General features: G+C 38.3%; 10 protein-coding genes across 10 annotated transcripts; 4 read left to right on the top strand and 6 right to left on the bottom strand.

The window, feature by feature from the left end:
- Positions 1–99: 99 nt before the first annotated feature.
- Positions 100–1,527, top strand: C9374_010162 (uncharacterized protein; the record flags this gene model as incomplete). Its single annotated transcript, XM_044685676.1, has 5 exons — positions 100–207; positions 393–679; positions 758–1,062; positions 1,176–1,383; positions 1,470–1,527. The coding sequence occupies 5 exons, from the start codon at positions 100–102 to the stop codon at positions 1,525–1,527; spliced, it is 966 nt and encodes a 321-aa protein (XP_044544332.1).
- Positions 1,528–2,537: 1,010 nt separating this feature from the next.
- On the top strand, positions 2,538–3,242 carry C9374_010161 (uncharacterized protein; the record flags this gene model as incomplete). The annotated part of the gene is made up of 1 exon (XM_044685675.1): positions 2,538–3,242. One exon carries the CDS (start codon positions 2,538–2,540, stop codon positions 3,240–3,242), a length of 705 nt encoding a protein of 234 aa, XP_044544331.1.
- Positions 3,243–3,413: 171 nt separating this feature from the next.
- C9374_010160 (uncharacterized protein) lies at positions 3,414–4,079 on the bottom strand (the record flags this gene model as incomplete). Its single annotated transcript, XM_044685674.1, has 1 exon — positions 3,414–4,079. One exon carries the CDS (start codon positions 4,077–4,079, stop codon positions 3,414–3,416), a length of 666 nt encoding a protein of 221 aa, XP_044544330.1.
- A 273-nt stretch (positions 4,080–4,352) lies between these two features.
- On the bottom strand, positions 4,353–5,714 carry C9374_010159 (uncharacterized protein; the record flags this gene model as incomplete). The annotated part of the gene is made up of 1 exon (XM_044685672.1): positions 4,353–5,714. One exon carries the CDS (start codon positions 5,712–5,714, stop codon positions 4,353–4,355), a length of 1,362 nt encoding a protein of 453 aa, XP_044544329.1.
- A 286-nt stretch (positions 5,715–6,000) lies between these two features.
- Positions 6,001–7,467, bottom strand: C9374_010158 (uncharacterized protein; the record flags this gene model as incomplete). Its single annotated transcript, XM_044685671.1, has 1 exon — positions 6,001–7,467. One exon carries the CDS (start codon positions 7,465–7,467, stop codon positions 6,001–6,003), a length of 1,467 nt encoding a protein of 488 aa, XP_044544328.1.
- Positions 7,468–7,538: 71 nt separating this feature from the next.
- On the top strand, positions 7,539–7,958 carry C9374_010157 (uncharacterized protein; the record flags this gene model as incomplete). The annotated part of the gene is made up of 1 exon (XM_044685670.1): positions 7,539–7,958. The coding sequence occupies one exon, from the start codon at positions 7,539–7,541 to the stop codon at positions 7,956–7,958; it is 420 nt and encodes a 139-aa protein (XP_044544327.1).
- A 1,136-nt stretch (positions 7,959–9,094) lies between these two features.
- On the bottom strand, positions 9,095–10,184 carry C9374_010156 (uncharacterized protein; the record flags this gene model as incomplete). The annotated part of the gene is made up of 3 exons (XM_044685669.1): positions 9,095–9,206; positions 9,269–9,759; positions 9,855–10,184. The coding sequence occupies 3 exons, from the start codon at positions 10,182–10,184 to the stop codon at positions 9,095–9,097; spliced, it is 933 nt and encodes a 310-aa protein (XP_044544326.1).
- A 220-nt stretch (positions 10,185–10,404) lies between these two features.
- On the bottom strand, positions 10,405–12,024 carry C9374_010155 (uncharacterized protein; the record flags this gene model as incomplete). The annotated part of the gene is made up of 1 exon (XM_044685668.1): positions 10,405–12,024. The coding sequence occupies one exon, from the start codon at positions 12,022–12,024 to the stop codon at positions 10,405–10,407; it is 1,620 nt and encodes a 539-aa protein (XP_044544325.1).
- An 801-nt stretch (positions 12,025–12,825) lies between these two features.
- C9374_010154 (uncharacterized protein) lies at positions 12,826–14,771 on the bottom strand (the record flags this gene model as incomplete). Its single annotated transcript, XM_044685667.1, has 2 exons — positions 12,826–13,563; positions 13,686–14,771. The coding sequence occupies 2 exons, from the start codon at positions 14,769–14,771 to the stop codon at positions 12,826–12,828; spliced, it is 1,824 nt and encodes a 607-aa protein (XP_044544324.1).
- A 762-nt stretch (positions 14,772–15,533) lies between these two features.
- C9374_010153 (uncharacterized protein) lies at positions 15,534–16,423 on the top strand (the record flags this gene model as incomplete). The annotated part of the gene is made up of 2 exons (XM_044685666.1): positions 15,534–16,108; positions 16,204–16,423. 2 exons carry the CDS (start codon positions 15,534–15,536, stop codon positions 16,421–16,423), a joined length of 795 nt encoding a protein of 264 aa, XP_044544323.1.
- Positions 16,424–16,486: the final 63 nt, after the last annotated feature.

Here is a 16,486-nt window from a genome sequence, read left to right as displayed (position 1 = left end):
CGAAAAACAATTTTCGATGCACAAAAGGAATTGCTAGATAAGTTTGGGCGAATTTTTTTAAAAATGATTGGAAAAAAATATTATTTATTTTGATCGAGAATGACAGAATTTTATGATCTCGGAGCCCATTGTCAATTTGATGGCTGCAATCAGAAGGATTTTCTACCGTTTAAATGCGATAAATGCAACAAGTATTATTGTTTGGCGGTAGGTAACGGAGTCCCTTTTCAAAAAGAAAAGCCAATCAGAGGATGGAATGTTGCTATCGGAATTTAAAAATTAATTTTTAATTAATCTATGAATCGGAACGTCATGAATACAATGAATTTGATATTATTAATTGCATTGTTAAAAAAATTGTTACGGCTCATTCAATTTGGGAAACATGTTAGCACCGAACACTGCAAGACCACAAATGTCCATTCGATGATTCTGTTGGAGTGGTTGCTCCATTTTGCCCTCTTTGCAATCAAGTACTTCCCTACAGAGCGAGTGAAAGAGAGAACCCAAACGATGTTGTTGAGCGTCATATTTCGAGCGGTAAATGCCCAGGATTATCGGATAACCAACCAAGTTCCTCGATGTCGTCAACAGGTAAATCAGGCTCTTGCTCTTTTCCCAATTGTGAACAACATGGAATGATAATTTGTAAATCATGCAACAGGACATTTTGTGTACAGTAAGTAGAAATGAGTGAGACGAAGATTTGTCGACCACCAATGTAAATCAATTGAATGCATTTCATCTCTTGGAAAAGACATCGTTTGGACTTTGATCATAACTGTGAAGCTTTAAAAAAAACAAACACTTCTTCCTCAAAACAAGCACAAACACCATTTAAAATATTTAGTGGAGCTTCTTCATCCATTGCAGCTAACAAATGGAAAAATAACAAAAAGGAGGTCGGAAAATTGCTTAATAACAAGTTTCAAAATAAGGCGTTTCAACCAATTGGCCAGTCATCTATTGAACAACAGGATCGATATTATTTAGATGTTTATTTCCCATTGAATTCCAACATTGCACCAGTGCACATGTTTTTCAGTAAGAATTGGTCATTGGGTATGTGTGTTCGATATGGAAATTATTATTGTACTCAAGTATTGTTTAAATCATCACCATTTTCTCGAACTCGCCATTATAATAACTGATCGACATGTCATTTCAACGAAAAGGCAAAGTATTAGACAAGATTGCAGAACAAGGCAAAGTGAAAAATAATAATTCCTCAGAGCTAGATGTCAGCAAACGCTTGCATTTATTCACATTTGATGGTAATCGATTGCCTACTGACAAGAAACTATGCGAAATTGAATCTAGTATATTGAAGAGTCGTGACGGAGTAATTCTTGAATATGGAGAGGCTTTGGATCCAAATTTAGTGTAAGTATGCTTGGGTATATCTTGCTTGTTGTAATTTTTTGTTGCCATGAACCGACACTGCTTTGGAATTATTGTACATCTCACAGTGATGAAAAGCTCAAGAGCATTTCATCCAACACTGACACGGGTTGTGTCCTATGTTAAGAGACGGTTTTTCAACAATACTACTTACTCAACAGGTATAACATATTTCGACAAATTGAAACGTACTACGTTTCAAACATAAATTTCGACAAACAGGCCTTCCTTAAAAGTGTTGACGACTTTCCTTATTTCTCAGTACCTTAATAAGATTCTGTGGTGGGACCTTCGCTGTAATTTCGCCGAACCTAAATCCAAAAGGGGCTTTGAAAACTGCGCCAACTTCAAAAAAACAAGCCTACTAGCAACAAACCTTCCTTCGAGAGTGTCATTAGCCTGAGCAACAAACTCTCCATTGTGTTCCTCAGCATCCACCTCTCTCTCTCCTTCTCGAATCTATTCATCTCGCTTGAGTATCTGATTTTGAAATCTTTCGAAACATTGTACACATATCTCTCCGCATCAGTTGATAAATTAACAATCCATCAGTACTCAATTATCTCTCCACCAAAACCTCAACTCCTATCACTTAAAGACCCAACTAAGCTGCACTTTTCCATGCTCACAGCTGCTATCGCCATTGAAAAGAAACTACCAAGAATGGGCCTTACCAGATGTCCTCAATCCACGAACCTTGCACCACCTACACCATCATCAGTAGTGAACAACGACAACAAAGAAGGATATCTGTCGGTAAAACCTTCTGACATACAATCAAGTCCAAGAAGAAACTGCTCAAGTACTTCTTCTACCTCAAATAATAACAATAATATCAATTTGGAAGTACCATCAATGATCACTGTTACACCACCTACACCTGGACGACGAGAACGATGAGTCCTTGAACTTTGATGAGGCAGACTAGATGGCATTGTCTCATCACAACAATTTTGGAGAGATGACAATCATGAGGCTGTTCAAGATATCAAAGCCATTTTGAACTTGAAGCATATATCGGAACATTAGTTAATCAAGTTAATTACTACTAGGCTTGCGGAAACATTACCTCTGTACAATTAAAATTTGGAATACAAAGTCCAAACTCGATTTAAATTATTAATTGTAAAATAAAAATGCCCAATTTATATCATGTATTAACTGGCGTCTCGAGAACAGCAGAAATTCCAACCATTTCCACTCATCACAGAAAGCAACTCCGAGCAAAATCATCCATACTTTCTGGAAAGAATACTGTTTTCACAAAGAGTAATTCGTTCATGTTTTTGGAGCGGCCACAGAATAATCAAGATGATAGTGATGAATATGATTCCGATAACGAAATTATCTTGGTACATAGCCCCAATACATTGACCACAAATATTGAAAGAGTTGCAGCTGAAGAAAATACACGGAAAAAACAAGTCATGTTTGATCCTGTAACTTCATCGGGTGGAATGGGAGGCTCGCAACCATCATCATCTACGGAGGGAATGGGTACAACAATGGTGAAGAAAGACAGACCACTCCAACGAAAACCCATTCAAGATGTTTCTCCGCAACTGTTACGAGCAATGAATTCAAAAGAAGTACCTTCCAATTGTGTACTACCAATAATTACTGAGCCCAAGACGAAACGAAAATATGAAATGATTAACACCAAATGGCCGGATACGGGTATACCAATGGTGTCTGTATCGCCTTCAGTGACTACCATGTTTTCCGACTCTCGCAATCAACAATACACTGCCGAAAGTAAGAGAAAGAAAAAGAAAGAAACGCCACCAGATATTTATCAACCTCAAAAGAAGAGTTTTTGGCAATCATTATTTTCTCTATAATTGAAAACTTTGCATATTACGTAATTCATTAATAACTATTTATTCTATCAATAAGCGGAGAAGTTGAGAATACATTGATTATTTTGTGGTAAACATGATGGATCTTTATTTCACAATTTTACTTTGAATGATATATTACTACATTTCAAGGTAAAACAGTCATTCCAATGCTTAATTACCAGCCAATTTCATGGTCTGAACCCATGAATCTCTCTTGCTAATCTTCTCCCACCATGCCTTCACATGAGGACGTTCGAGAATCAAATTTCCAACATTAATATTGGGATGGAATAAGAAATTTCCATAAGGTAAATGATTCAAATCAGCCAATGAAAATTCATTTCCTCCAATGAATGCTTGTTTGGACAAAATCTTTTCATAGACATCCAATACGGAAGCGAGCTTCTCTTTGAGTTGTTTGACACGAGCATGATCCACTTCACCCCATTTGAACAAATTCTTGAACACCAACTCGAAGGTCAATCCACTTGCTTGAGGATCGAAATAGGAAGTTTCAATACTTGCACCTTGTTCAAAGAGGACTTGCTTCTTCAAACCTTCGGTACATGTGCCGCATGGAATCAATTCAGTTCCACGTCCTTTGAATTTAGCTTCCAAGTATCTACAAATAGCACGAGATTCATAGACCAAGAAACCATCATCTTCAAGCACTGGAACCACTCCAAATGGTTGCTTCTCAAGGAAGGATGCTTGCTTGTGTTCACCTTTGAACAAGTCAAGAGGAACCAATTCAAAATCAAGATTCTTCTCCTTGAGAGTTGCAACGACACGTTGAACGCAAGTAGAATAATAAGGACCGTACAATTTGAGAACCATTTTGTTTGCTAGAGTGATTGTTGACTTTTTGTCAGGCAGCGTGTTTCAATAACAGTGTGTTATTTGAATATTTGTTTTTTGTTTTGAAATGCAACGAACTGAGATGGTGTCAGATTTTATAGTTTCAAATGGACAGGATTCACCCTATCTGCGCATAAATGAGATATCTTTTCCGAGTGCTTGATCTGAAATTTTTGAAAGCGCAGTCAAAAAAGCTTTTGTACGCACGAGAATACCGACAGGTTTAAAAGACAAAGTCTAGAGTTAGTTGATTTATTGATCTTCAGCACCTTCACCGTCCTCACCTTCACCCTCGTGGGATTCAGTACCAACTTCCTCATAGTCCTTTTCCAAGGCAGCCAAGTCTTCTCTGGCCTCAGAGAATTCTCCTTCTTCCATACCTTCACCGACATACCAGTGGACGAATGCTCTCTTAGCATACATCAAGTCGAACTTGTGGTCAATTCTGGAGAAGACTTCAGCAATGGCAGTAGAGTTGGAAATCATGCAGACAGCACGTTGAACCTTAGCCAAGTCACCACCAGGAACAACAGTTGGTGGTTGGTAGTTGATACCGCACTTGAAACCAGTTGGTGACCAGTCAACGAATTGAATGGTTCTCTTAGTCTTAATAGTGGCAACAGCAGCGTTAACGTCCTTTGGAACAACGTCACCTCTGTACATCAAGCAGCAAGCCATGTATTTACCGTGTCTTGGGTCACATTTGGCCATCATGCTTGCAGGTTCAAAGGCAGAGTTGGTAATTTCAGCAACGCTCAATTGTTCATGGTAAGCCTTCTCAGCAGAAATGACTGGAGCATAAGAGCACAACATGAAGTGAATTCTTGGGTATGGGACCAAGTTAGTTTGGAATTCAGTAACGTCAACGTTCAAAGCACCATCAAATCTCAATGAAGCAGTCAATGAGGAAATGACTTGAGCAATCAATCTGTTCAAGTTGGTGTAGGTTGGTCTTTGAATGTCCAAAGATCTTCTACAAATGTCATAGATGGCTTCGTTGTCCAACATGACAGCAACATCAGTGTGTTCCAACAAGGCGTGAGTGGACAAGACAGAGTTGTATGGCTCAACAACGGCAGTTGCAACTTGTGGAGATGGATAGACAGTGAAACCCAACTTGGACTTCTTACCATAGTCAACAGACAATCTTTCCAACAACAAGGCACCCAAACCAGAACCAGTACCACCACCGACAGAGGAGAAGACCAAGAAGCCTTGCAAACCAGTACAGTTGTCGGCCAACTTTCTAATTCTGTCCAAGCACAAGTCAACAATTTCCTTACCAATGGTGTAGTGACCTCTGGCATAATTGTTGGCAGCATCTTCCTTACCAGTAATCAATTGTTCTGGGTGGAAGAGTTGTCTGTAAGTTCCGGTACGGACTTCATCAACAACGGTTGGTTCCAAATCGAGGAAGACAGCTCTTGGGACGTGCTTGCCGGCACCAGTCTCAGAGAAGAAGGTATTGAAAGCATCGTCTTCAACACCAATAGTCTTATCGGATGGCATCAAACCATCAGGTTGAATACCGTGCTCCAAACAATAGAGTTCCCAACAAGCGTTACCGACTTGAACACCAGCTTGACCAATATGGATTGAGATAACTTCTCTCATTCTTAGAGTTTATGTGTGTGTGAGGAATGTGTACAATTTAGCGTGTTCTCTATAATGAAGAAACTGCTTTTTTTTGTTTGTTGTAGAACTGTTGTATGGAGGGAAGGCGTTCTTATAAGCTGTTGCTTGAGCGGGAATGTATGTTCGTTATTTACGACGGTTGTATGAGGGAGATTCGATATTGTAATCTATTTGGCGGGATCAAAACTTGGGAAATGATACAAGCGGCTCGTTTAAATGAATCAACCAAAGTTATTATCATTGACACCTACAAGCTTTATTAGGATCAATCTGTCAATTTATGATGTTGCTCTACGATTCCTGTGCCGTTAATGGTTTCACTGAGAGGGCACATTAGTTCTGTGCATTCAAATTCTTGATTCACACCAGGAGCTTCAAAACTTCGAGATTCCCTTGTTTGACGAATGACGTTATTCACTTGGTTCGACATGTCCTGAACTATCTCTTGATGCAAGTAGTCCGAGTATACTTGACCTTTTAACAACTGGTCTCTAAGCATGGAGTTCGACTTTCGAAGTTGTTGAGTTTCTTGCTCTGAGCATGTCAATCTATACTTTAAAATATCCATCTCGTTTCTCATGGATTCATGAATGTCTTTTTCTTTTGATAGTTTCTTTTTAAGAGATTGACACTCGTCTTGACACGAATGCAAGTTAAGCGAGAGTTTCTGTACCGCTTGTTCCTTATCAAATTGAAGTTGTTGAGAGAGTTTTTTTTGATGTTTGTATCGATTCTCATTGGCGTTCGATTCCTTCTTAAACTGAAGCAATTTTCTTTCCAAATTGTTGGCATACAATCTCAATTCTTTGCTTGCAACATCCTTTCTACGCTGGAATACAGTGTCTGACATAACGAGTTCAATATCTTCCTGCAAATCGTTCAGTTGGCTCAAAACATTAAACGGAGTGCTATTTTTCTCAAAAGGGGTGTCACAACACGATAATAAAAGTTGCACCTTCTTAGAAAGATCTTGGGAAAGCCGAATGATCTGGTCGTACAGTTGTTCCTTAAATTGACCATGTTTTCTAATGTCATCGTCTATAAGGGCATGTGTATAGTAATCCGAAGAAATCGAACCATCGTCCTTCATGGTCGACGAGATGCTCTCCTTGCTTTCGAATTCAGCTTCAAATATTGCTTGCTCTTTGAGCAATTGAGCATCAGTAACCTCATTGGAAATTTTTTCGTTGTCAGTGGTCTCCCTTTTCAAAGACTCCATAATTATTTCCAATTTGAATACTTGATGTCCAATTCTGATTTCGTCACCAGAATTTACAATAGAACTCGAGGTAGTTAAACGCACTGAGTTTACAAACACCCCATTCTTTGAGGCCAGATCTCGCAAAACACAAATCCTTGTATTTGATGAATTATTTTCATTCATTAAAAACTCTAACTGAGCATGCATAAAGGAAACACCTGAATCATTGCCTAAACAAATATGACAATGGACTGGATCTCTTCCTATAAACACTTTTGAATGAGTAATTGAAAAATCTTGATCGCTTCCATGCAAAATAGCAATCGTATCGGAGGAAGGACAGCTACTACCTTGATCCTCCAACACATCCGTGAGTGTAGAGTCTGATAGCTCCATTTCTTTTTCATCATGATCACGTGGAGGTTCTTTGCAAGACTTTTCTGATGATGATATCGTACTAGAAAGAGGTACTTTCACCTTAGAGGCAATGGCTTTCATCTGTTGTTCGTTGGTAATTGTTGTGGTTTTCATTCTTTTTTTAACGGTAGCTACAATTTTTTGAAGAGCGGCAAAGTTTTGCTAAATTTCAAACTAAAAAAAAAATGTCCTTTCAAAACATACGAGATGCATTTCATCTCTTTTCCAATGACAAGGTTCTGCAAGCTCATGATTTACTGATCCATCATTTTGGTCCGAATTTTAAAACATTTATTTCCAAAGTGTCGGATCAGGATCTTGTACTCGATTCTAACGACGTGGATATGATACGATTAATTTATAGAGATGGTGCTCTAGCTAAAATGCTTCTTCATGAATTTAATTGCTCCGATGGTTGGAATTTGTGTGTCGATAAAGATCGAGCAAAAACATACTATAAACGAAGCGGACAAGTTTCACAGCAATATTTTGGAACAGGCACAAATAGCAGTTGTATTGATGGTGTTACTGACGATGCTCCTTTACACGTGATTAAAATTGAAGGAGAAATTGACGCACCAATTTTTAATTTATTAAGTATTTAAAATGAGGTAGATTTATACAAGGAATGGGTTCCACAATTGAATAATTGTGGAGTCATTAAATATTTGGGTGACAGCCATGATGAGGCCAATGTGGACCGAACGTGTTAAACATGATAATAAGAGAAGACTACTCAATAACGTCTCCTTTGATTATGGCAACCTGTAATCACCAGTGTCGTTGAACGTCTTCACCTGTTGTAATCCAAATCCCTTCACCTGTGTCATTGAACACAAGCCTTACATTCATTTTGCCGCCTCAATTCATTACATTCCCTGAAGAACAACCAAGTTCTTACCGCTTAATAACTACAACATGCTATGTTAAAAGCCTTAAATACGTGGAGCGTGTGCTATTGGCAGGTAAATCATCATCATCAAATAAAAAATCAACACATCCAATGCATTTCAATTGCGTGGTTTGCAAATTCCAACACACTGAGCCACAACAACAAGTCTCTTCCCAGCCAGCCCCAACATTGATTCATGTTGTAATCCATATCCAGGCTATAATGAGTGAATTTGTCTCTTTGAGTCATGTTTCTCGTCTTTCATACGAATGCACGTTTTGGTAAGTATAATGGTTATAAAGTTTAAAGCTGAGCTGACAATTTTGGACTCGCTCATAGTGTGACTGAGATTCATGACCGAAAGAAAATTTTTCTTTCAAAACCTAGTAGTATTGTCCAACGGTTTTTTAAAAACTCGTCGAGAAATCTTCAATCTAAAACAATCGAATACTCTGCGAGAAATGAAGAAGTCTCTGGCTTGTATAACACCTCCATTCTAAGTTGCGGCACAAACGACTTCTCAATTGACACCATAATAACCAATCCAAACTATGAACGTGTCACATCTCGCTCATTGCTGTAAGTAAGGCTTTGTTATATTCACCATTTAAATCTCCAATTTTTTACAGAGCGTGGATCCCAAAATTTCATTTGTTCCTTATTGGTTTCAAAATTGGATGACCACAAATATGAGTTATTTATTAATCTCAAAATTACGACAAGCAGCTGCCAAGGTTCCAAACTCTGAATACAGCGTTAGAATTAAAAACAATGACCAAGTTTATGGAGAAATAACAAGAAAGTTGTCAAAATTTATCAAGAAATAATATTCACGAATCAAGATGTGACTCATTGTTCCAGCAAGTGAGGGAAATACACTTTCATTGTATTATTATATGTGATTTCTGCAAGTTCCTCTTCTGAAATTTGCTTAATTTTTGCAATGACTTTCAAGACATTGCTATGTCATTTGGAAATACATATCACAAAGAGCTTTAAAATGGGCTAATTTCCAATACTTACATCAAATTGTCAGGTTCATTGCGTGATTTGACGTGGCAACCATTCTCAAACTTTTCCTTCTTTTTAGCATCAAACATAAAAGGTTTACTGTCTTGAAGTAATTTCCAACATGCATGACTCTGTCTAATCTCACAATAAGGGCAATCTGTCTCAATGCACAGCCGATCAAGAGGAATTTCCTTCACCACTTTCAAGTTTTCAGCTGTTTTTAACGAGCAGCCATTAATACCAATGTGAACCCTCTCTCCAAGAGAAAGCAGCTCTTGAAGCTCTTCAAGACTACCATCAAAGCTGTGAACCACAAATAAGCCCAATTCATCAATGTGTCTCCGTAAAATTTCACACAAGTCGTGAGTTGATTTTCGATTATGTAAAAAGAGTGGTAATTTGGTTTTCTTGGCAAGCTCTAGTTGAAATTCGAAATACTTTTTTTGATGTTCCTTATCACAAAATTGTAAGCGATCATAATCTAAACCACATTCTCCAACAGCCTTTTTCATGTACCATTGAGGAATTGTGACAGACACAAAATACAATGAGAAATGTATGAAAATGAATCTTCCACTACTGAAACTACCACACTTACAACTACAATTTCCTTATTTTTTCTAATCATCTCCAACAATTCATTCCTATGTTCTATATCATTCAATTCTGTAAATTCAGAACATCTTGTCGGATGCACACCAACAGTGACATACAATCTATTTGGAAATTTTTCTTTTAATTTTTCAATCAATTCAATAGCTTCATGAATATCTTGCATACATGTTCCGGTAATCATCATCTTGTCGACATGGTTATCAATGGCTCTTTGAATCACTTGTTCAATATCCGATTCGTGTGCCGTTTTTCCATTATAAATTCCTTTAAACATATCATCACATAAATTTACTCCGATATCAATGAGCTTCATGATTTTTCTCGTTTTCAGTGTTGAATGGAATTTCCGAGTGCAATTGCAATTCTAAGCGGTTGTTGTGAAAATATTTTTTTCATATCGGAATGGCTCTTGCCTTACCAGTGAACGACAGGCTAAACAATTAATTCCACTTGTCAATTTAACTTCGTCATGAGAAAAATAGAGTACAATAAAAGGTTTGAATTCAGCAATTTAGTTGTTTGCATAATAATTGTTACACTCGATGTTCAGGTAGTTCAATATTTTGTGCAGTAATGACAGCTTCTTCCTTTTTCAAGAATGGATTGAATTTTTGAAGACGATCCCACAAATTCAAAATTGGTTGAGCAATAGTAGCCCTCATTCTCAATATAAAATGTTCGTCAAAGAAGTATAAATGTTCCATTCTCACTCCGTGTGTATACCAGAATGCCATTCCAACGAAAATTGCACCACCAAGTAAATTGCCAAGAGTGGCAGGCATCAAATTTGAAACCAAAAAGTCATACATGGTAATGTCTGAACCATAAAGCATGGCTAATGGAATGAAAGCTCCATTGGCCACACTGTGTTCAAATCCTCCTGCAACGAAAGCTAAAATGGGCATGAATAAGCCAATTAATTTGTCCACTAGAACATTCGAGGCATAAGTCATGTACACGGCCAAACACACGAGCCAATTACAACCAATGCCCAACAAAATGGTTAAGCCAGCGGATCTTGACACTTTTGCTTCTCCAACCTTTTTAGCGTAGGAAACGAAACCAGCTGGAGTGTGCAGCTCTTTTTCGGTAGTCGGCAGATACATGAAAAAGTAGATGGTCATGAATGCTCCCAGAACGTTAAACGTCAGTGAGAGACACAAATTCTTAACGACATGCCAAGCAGTCACTTTCTTTCGGAGCATGGCCACAAACATGACCATGGTATTGCCTGTGAATAATTCACTTCCTGAAACAATGACCAACATTAATCCCACAGTGAACACTGCTGAAAAGATCAATTTACCAAAACCAGGATTTTCAACGTCCCATCCAGGCATATTTCCACCTGTTTTGAAAGAGGCAATGGCTCCAAATCCGACAAAGACTCCAGATAAGAGCGAGAGTATAATGGTTTGGTCAATGGATTCCTTAGATTTCTTCTCTCCTGAAAGTGCCATGGTTTCTTGAAGGACGACTGGAGAGTTGATGGTCGTGATGGAAGGAAGAGTTACTGGAAGAGGTACAGGAACATTGAGTTGAGGGACTTGTGTTTGTTGTTGTTGCTGTTGATTAACGGTATCGGTATTGTATTTATGAATGATGGAGAACAGAGCAGTCTCCAATAATTGTTGCGTTCTTTCTAATTCATGTTCATCAAACGCATGATGAGAATTTGTACTTTGTTTGGAAGCAAGGGGAAGCTTTTCATGATGAAAATCATGAGGCTCGTCATGATTTTCATCATGATGATTGTCCTCTGCAATATTCATTTTGGATCTGGACTTGAGCGAGGATGAGGTTGTGGTATTGTTGTTGTTGGTAGGAGTAGATGGTGTTGGGGAGTATGATGATGTATTCGTTGATTGTGGTATTGTTGTTGTTGGAATATTCACGACTGCAGTGTTCGTCGATGATGATGTCTTTTTTGAGCCTTCTCCAGAGATGACAGGTTGCTGGGAGAGGTTGTTGATATTCTTATTTTCGGCAAATTTGGTACTATCTTCGTTATGGGACATTTCAGTCGTGGAAGAACATGATGTGTTTGGCAACATGGAAGAGGTTGTTGTGGCTTGAATAACAACTGTGGATTCTTCTGGATGGCTCATTGATGAAGAATGGCTGCCAGCGCTGTTGTTGGACTGTACAGACATGGGTGCCAGAGTGGATGAAGGAGAACGAGTGTGATTGTTTTGTTGAGGTGATAATAAATACCAGAAATTGCCCGAGATGAGGTTTGTTATTGTAGCAGAATTCGTACAATTCGAGAACGGATAATGTATGTTACAACAGAAGAATCAATACAACGCTTTGTTTTCTCTTCACACCAGCTGAGGCTTGTTCTCGTTTTCAATGAAACTGAACAAAGGTGAACTGAGTGAGGAGCTTGTTTCAACAGCAATGCAGAATCTTTTTCTTGGTTTTCAAACTCAACTGCCTATCACCACACCAATTACACGACGCACTATTTTGGAGAGGGTTTTATGTATGCGTAATTCAAAGAGTCTCTCGCTCAATTCATGACTCAACGCCGATTTTTGTATTTGTTTAACTCCTTTCGCTGTGAACACTAAAATGGAGCTATTTGAAAACTCTTGAAAAAGCAATAAGGGGTTGTGGTGTGAAACACTCAGAACGTTGAACAAGAATATATTGGTGAGGAATTTATGCGTTGAACTAAGAGATTATGATTTGTTTGGAAAGATATTTTGAAAGGGCTAAATTTCAATTAATGTCAGACCCGATTTAAAAGAATCGTGATAATGCGTTGCATCTTTGGTGGTGACAACTTGGACAGACGTATTCTCCCGCTGGGAGTTATTTTATTTTACATTGAACTATGTGAAATATCACGCTAGGGTTTATGGGGCACAAAAAGGAAGGGCTGAATTATCAATTTAACATTTGTCAACTGTTAGTATGACAACATGATTGATAGAAGCTGTGTCTCGTGTTTACGATAATGAGGATCCAAGTTTACAATAGCTTCTGAAATACTGTCCAACAAGTCGCACCAATCGAGCTTGATGAGATCCCTTGACAACACCAACTTTTAGATAATCTTCGCAAGTATAATCCTGAATTTGACTCATATTATTGAGCTTCTTCTTTTTGAATTGACTACAATATTCCGAGAGCTCATTTTCAATAAGAAATTCCTCAATTGACTTTTCTTCAAATCGTTTGATGATACTGTTTTGAGGTTGTTTGTTCTTTTTGAAGAGTGAGAAGAAACCGCCTCCTCCCGCAGAGGATGAGGCCTTCACAGGAGAAGATCCCAGTACTGGACTTGACTGCCTTTCCAAGTCATCCCATGCCTTCTTTCCTTGTAGCTCAATAATTTTGGAAAGAATAAAGGTTTGAAACTCTTCAGTTTTCTTGAATTGAGAAAATATTTCAGTCTTCATTTGAAGAGTGACAGAAAAGTGAAGAACATCCAAACACTCATCAATCTCATTAGCAATTGCTATGGCTTCATCTTCGTTAGTTACTTGTGCCACTCGTGGATTTAGTTTAACAAATTTGTTTCGAATGGCCGAGTCAATATTCATACAGAATTGAGAGTCAGTATCAATGAATTGGTTATAAATCATTTGAAATTCTTTCACTTTCAAGAGGCCTCTCCTATCATTATAAAAATCAGAATCATAAAAACTAAGGAATGCAATTCTAGTTTCCAACATGAGTAATAGCTGTGAGTTTCAATGGATCAAACAATGAATCCATGGCATTTCACATTTTGTCAAGTTATATATATTATCAACACAATGAGATATGATTATAAGTAACAGTGGGGTATTAGTGTACCACTTACCTCCTCGTTATGTCTTTTGGTTAGATATTGTCTCAATTCTTCTCTCCCATCCGTTGTTTCCATGAATGTTTCGTATTCATAATACGATTGTATAATTTTCTTAACATCTTGGAAAGAATCAATGCACGTGTCACCCGAAAGCTCAGGAGTCGATCTAGATACTCGAATTAGGGAAGAAGTTGGCTCCAATAACGACGAGGAAGAAACTGAGCCCGTACTCAGCAATGGAGAATTAAATCCTTGCCTACCACTATTATTTCCAGTCCCTATCACTGCTGCTGCCTTATTCCTATTCTTCTTATGTTGCTCTTTGATTAAATTATCAGTAGAATACTTTTTTGAGAGAGAATTGAAAGTCTTTCTATTGGCAAATAATTGTTCCAACTCAGACAAACCAGTTGGTTTCTCTGCTTCAAAATCATTGAGCGAATAGGAAACCTTCTTTTTAGATGAACCTCCAAGACCACTACTGCTACCAGTCGTGCTGTGGTGGTGTTTCATGATGGGCACCACTCCGCTTCTATGAGTGGAGGAGGAAGAAGGATTGGACGAGATTGTTGATCCGTCGGTAGTCATCCATTCATCTCTGTAGTGAAAGTTGTGTTGCTGACCCAGCTCACCATCCATGAGGAACAAGGCGCCCGCTGGTGTGGAAGGAGAGTCTGAAAAGTCATGTTGCTGATCCGAGAGCACAGAATCAAAGGATGAATGGAATTTACCACCTCTCGTACCATGGAAATTATTACGAGAGCATTGAATGTTGGGTACATGTTGTTGTTGTTGTTGTTGATGATGCATCATCATGGCCATAGAAGAGGATGAAGGGTACAAGGAAGCGGAAGAAAAAGAAGAGCATGACGAAGAGTCGTATGAGCACGACGTAGAGTCTACTTCTGGTTGTTGGAATGGGTCAACTTCCTCGTCATGATGATCTTCTGTGCTTCCAATATTGAACTCGGTATCAAATACATCTATTCCTCCTCGTATCCGATGAGGGTTGTGAGCCATCATAATTGGAGAAGAGGATGAACCTGTTGGTGCCGATGCTGAAAGAAATGGTAGCTGATGATGATGAAGGCTGGACATTTTGTCATTAATATATTCGTTTTGTATCCAAAAAAAAGGTATTTCGAAACAGAGCTCTAGATATTATATTACACTTGAGTGTGCGGCGTATAGAGAAAACCAATGAAAATCCAATCACCTGGCTTTGAGAGGTTAGTTTTTGTGGCACCGATTCTTTGCAAGAGGAAAGAATTTTTAATATTGCAGAGACGAGGTGGCAGGACTTGCGGGGTGTGAGATGCAATGAGAAGGTGTAAGAGCAGCTTGATGATCCCAAGGATTTTTAGGATTTTTGAAATCAAAGCTTCAATTTAGTATTGTGTGAAAATTTAGGGTGAGCTTGTTAACTGGAGAGTCTCAAACAAAAAAACAGAATGCAACAATGGTGAGTGATCACTTTACGAGTTGTTGCTTGACCACAAAGAGAGAGCGATGTGAAGTGAAGGTTGTTGGACCTACAAGCTCGTAACTGTTTGACTGTTTTTTTCTTTGCGTACTTTCGCATTCGGAAAATGGTCCTTGACAAGCCCTGACAAGAATGAATTAGATAAACATGTATTTTTATAGGAATGCGGAAAGAATGGGAATTGTTTTTTGCTTCCAACCTGTAACGCAATTTAAAGATTTAGTTAAGCGAAGCAATGAGTCTCACTTGTAATGTTCAATTCCAACAACGGGCTTGCTGAAAAAGTAACAAGATGTGAAGCTGCTTACTTTCTAGCTGAACAAAAGGACGACCATTTCTAAAGACTACTCGAACCAAAAGCAAAATAAAATCCATGAATGTCGCCCAACACCACCAGCCCCGAAGAATCAGCAACAACACCTCCCAAACTTTTTCATACAGGAAAGGTCTTGCGAGAAAGGAGTAGTAGCAGGCATCATTCCGAAACATTGTCTTCGAAATGGCCATACCCTCCCTCTAAATCATCGAGATGTTCAACGAGCGCAAATACGGACGCGAATACACATGAAGATCATTCTTCTTCTTCGTTGCAAGAATTGGAACATAATTCAGAATCAAATCATTCCGAAGAGGGCTATTGGAGTATGAGAACTCGTAAATTAATTTCTCAACATCAATCCATGAGCAAAACGAATACTGAAATATATGGACGAGTCGCGATGAAGCAACAACACATGGAGCTTTCCAATTCTTCTTCTCGTAAACCTTCAATCACAATAACGCCTTCCACAACTAGCTGTGCTAGCCATGAAGAAAGCAAATCTCCTCCCGTTCAAATCAATGCTCAATTATTCAAAGGCTTAGTCTTCTTTTTCAACAGCATTCGAGGCGAAGGAATTCATTCTCAATTTCATTTAACCAAGCTGGCTAGTATTCATGGTGCAACAGTGTTGTAAGTTTTAGACTCAATGTACGAATAGTTGGTGTTTTATTCCAATGTTGAACTTGTCATTGTGATGTTACATCTTTCACTTGACTCAAGGACAGACCAAACCCTTCACGAAAAAGAAAGCTTACACATGTGATAGCATCCAACCTTCCAAATAGTAAGGTTGAACGAATGGAGAAAAAGAAACACATTACAAATACTCATGTTAAATATGTTAATCCTCAATGGATTAAGGATTGTATTTCACAGAATAGAGTTTTACCTGAAGCAAAGTATTTGTTAACAAACAATGAAAATGGTCAGAAAAAGATAATGTAATGATGAACCATCATGTATTGAACTTTGCTGAGTGAGAATTACATGCAATTATTATATTGTCTT

Source organism: Naegleria lovaniensis, assembly GCF_003324165.1.
Source record: "Naegleria lovaniensis strain ATCC 30569 chromosome Unknown tig040, whole genome shotgun sequence".
Lineage (NCBI taxonomy): Eukaryota > Heterolobosea > Eutetramitea > Acrasida > Naegleriidae > Naegleria > Naegleria lovaniensis.
The sequence above is the reverse complement of the archived record's forward strand: the minus strand, read 5'-3'. Positions and strand labels throughout refer to the sequence as shown.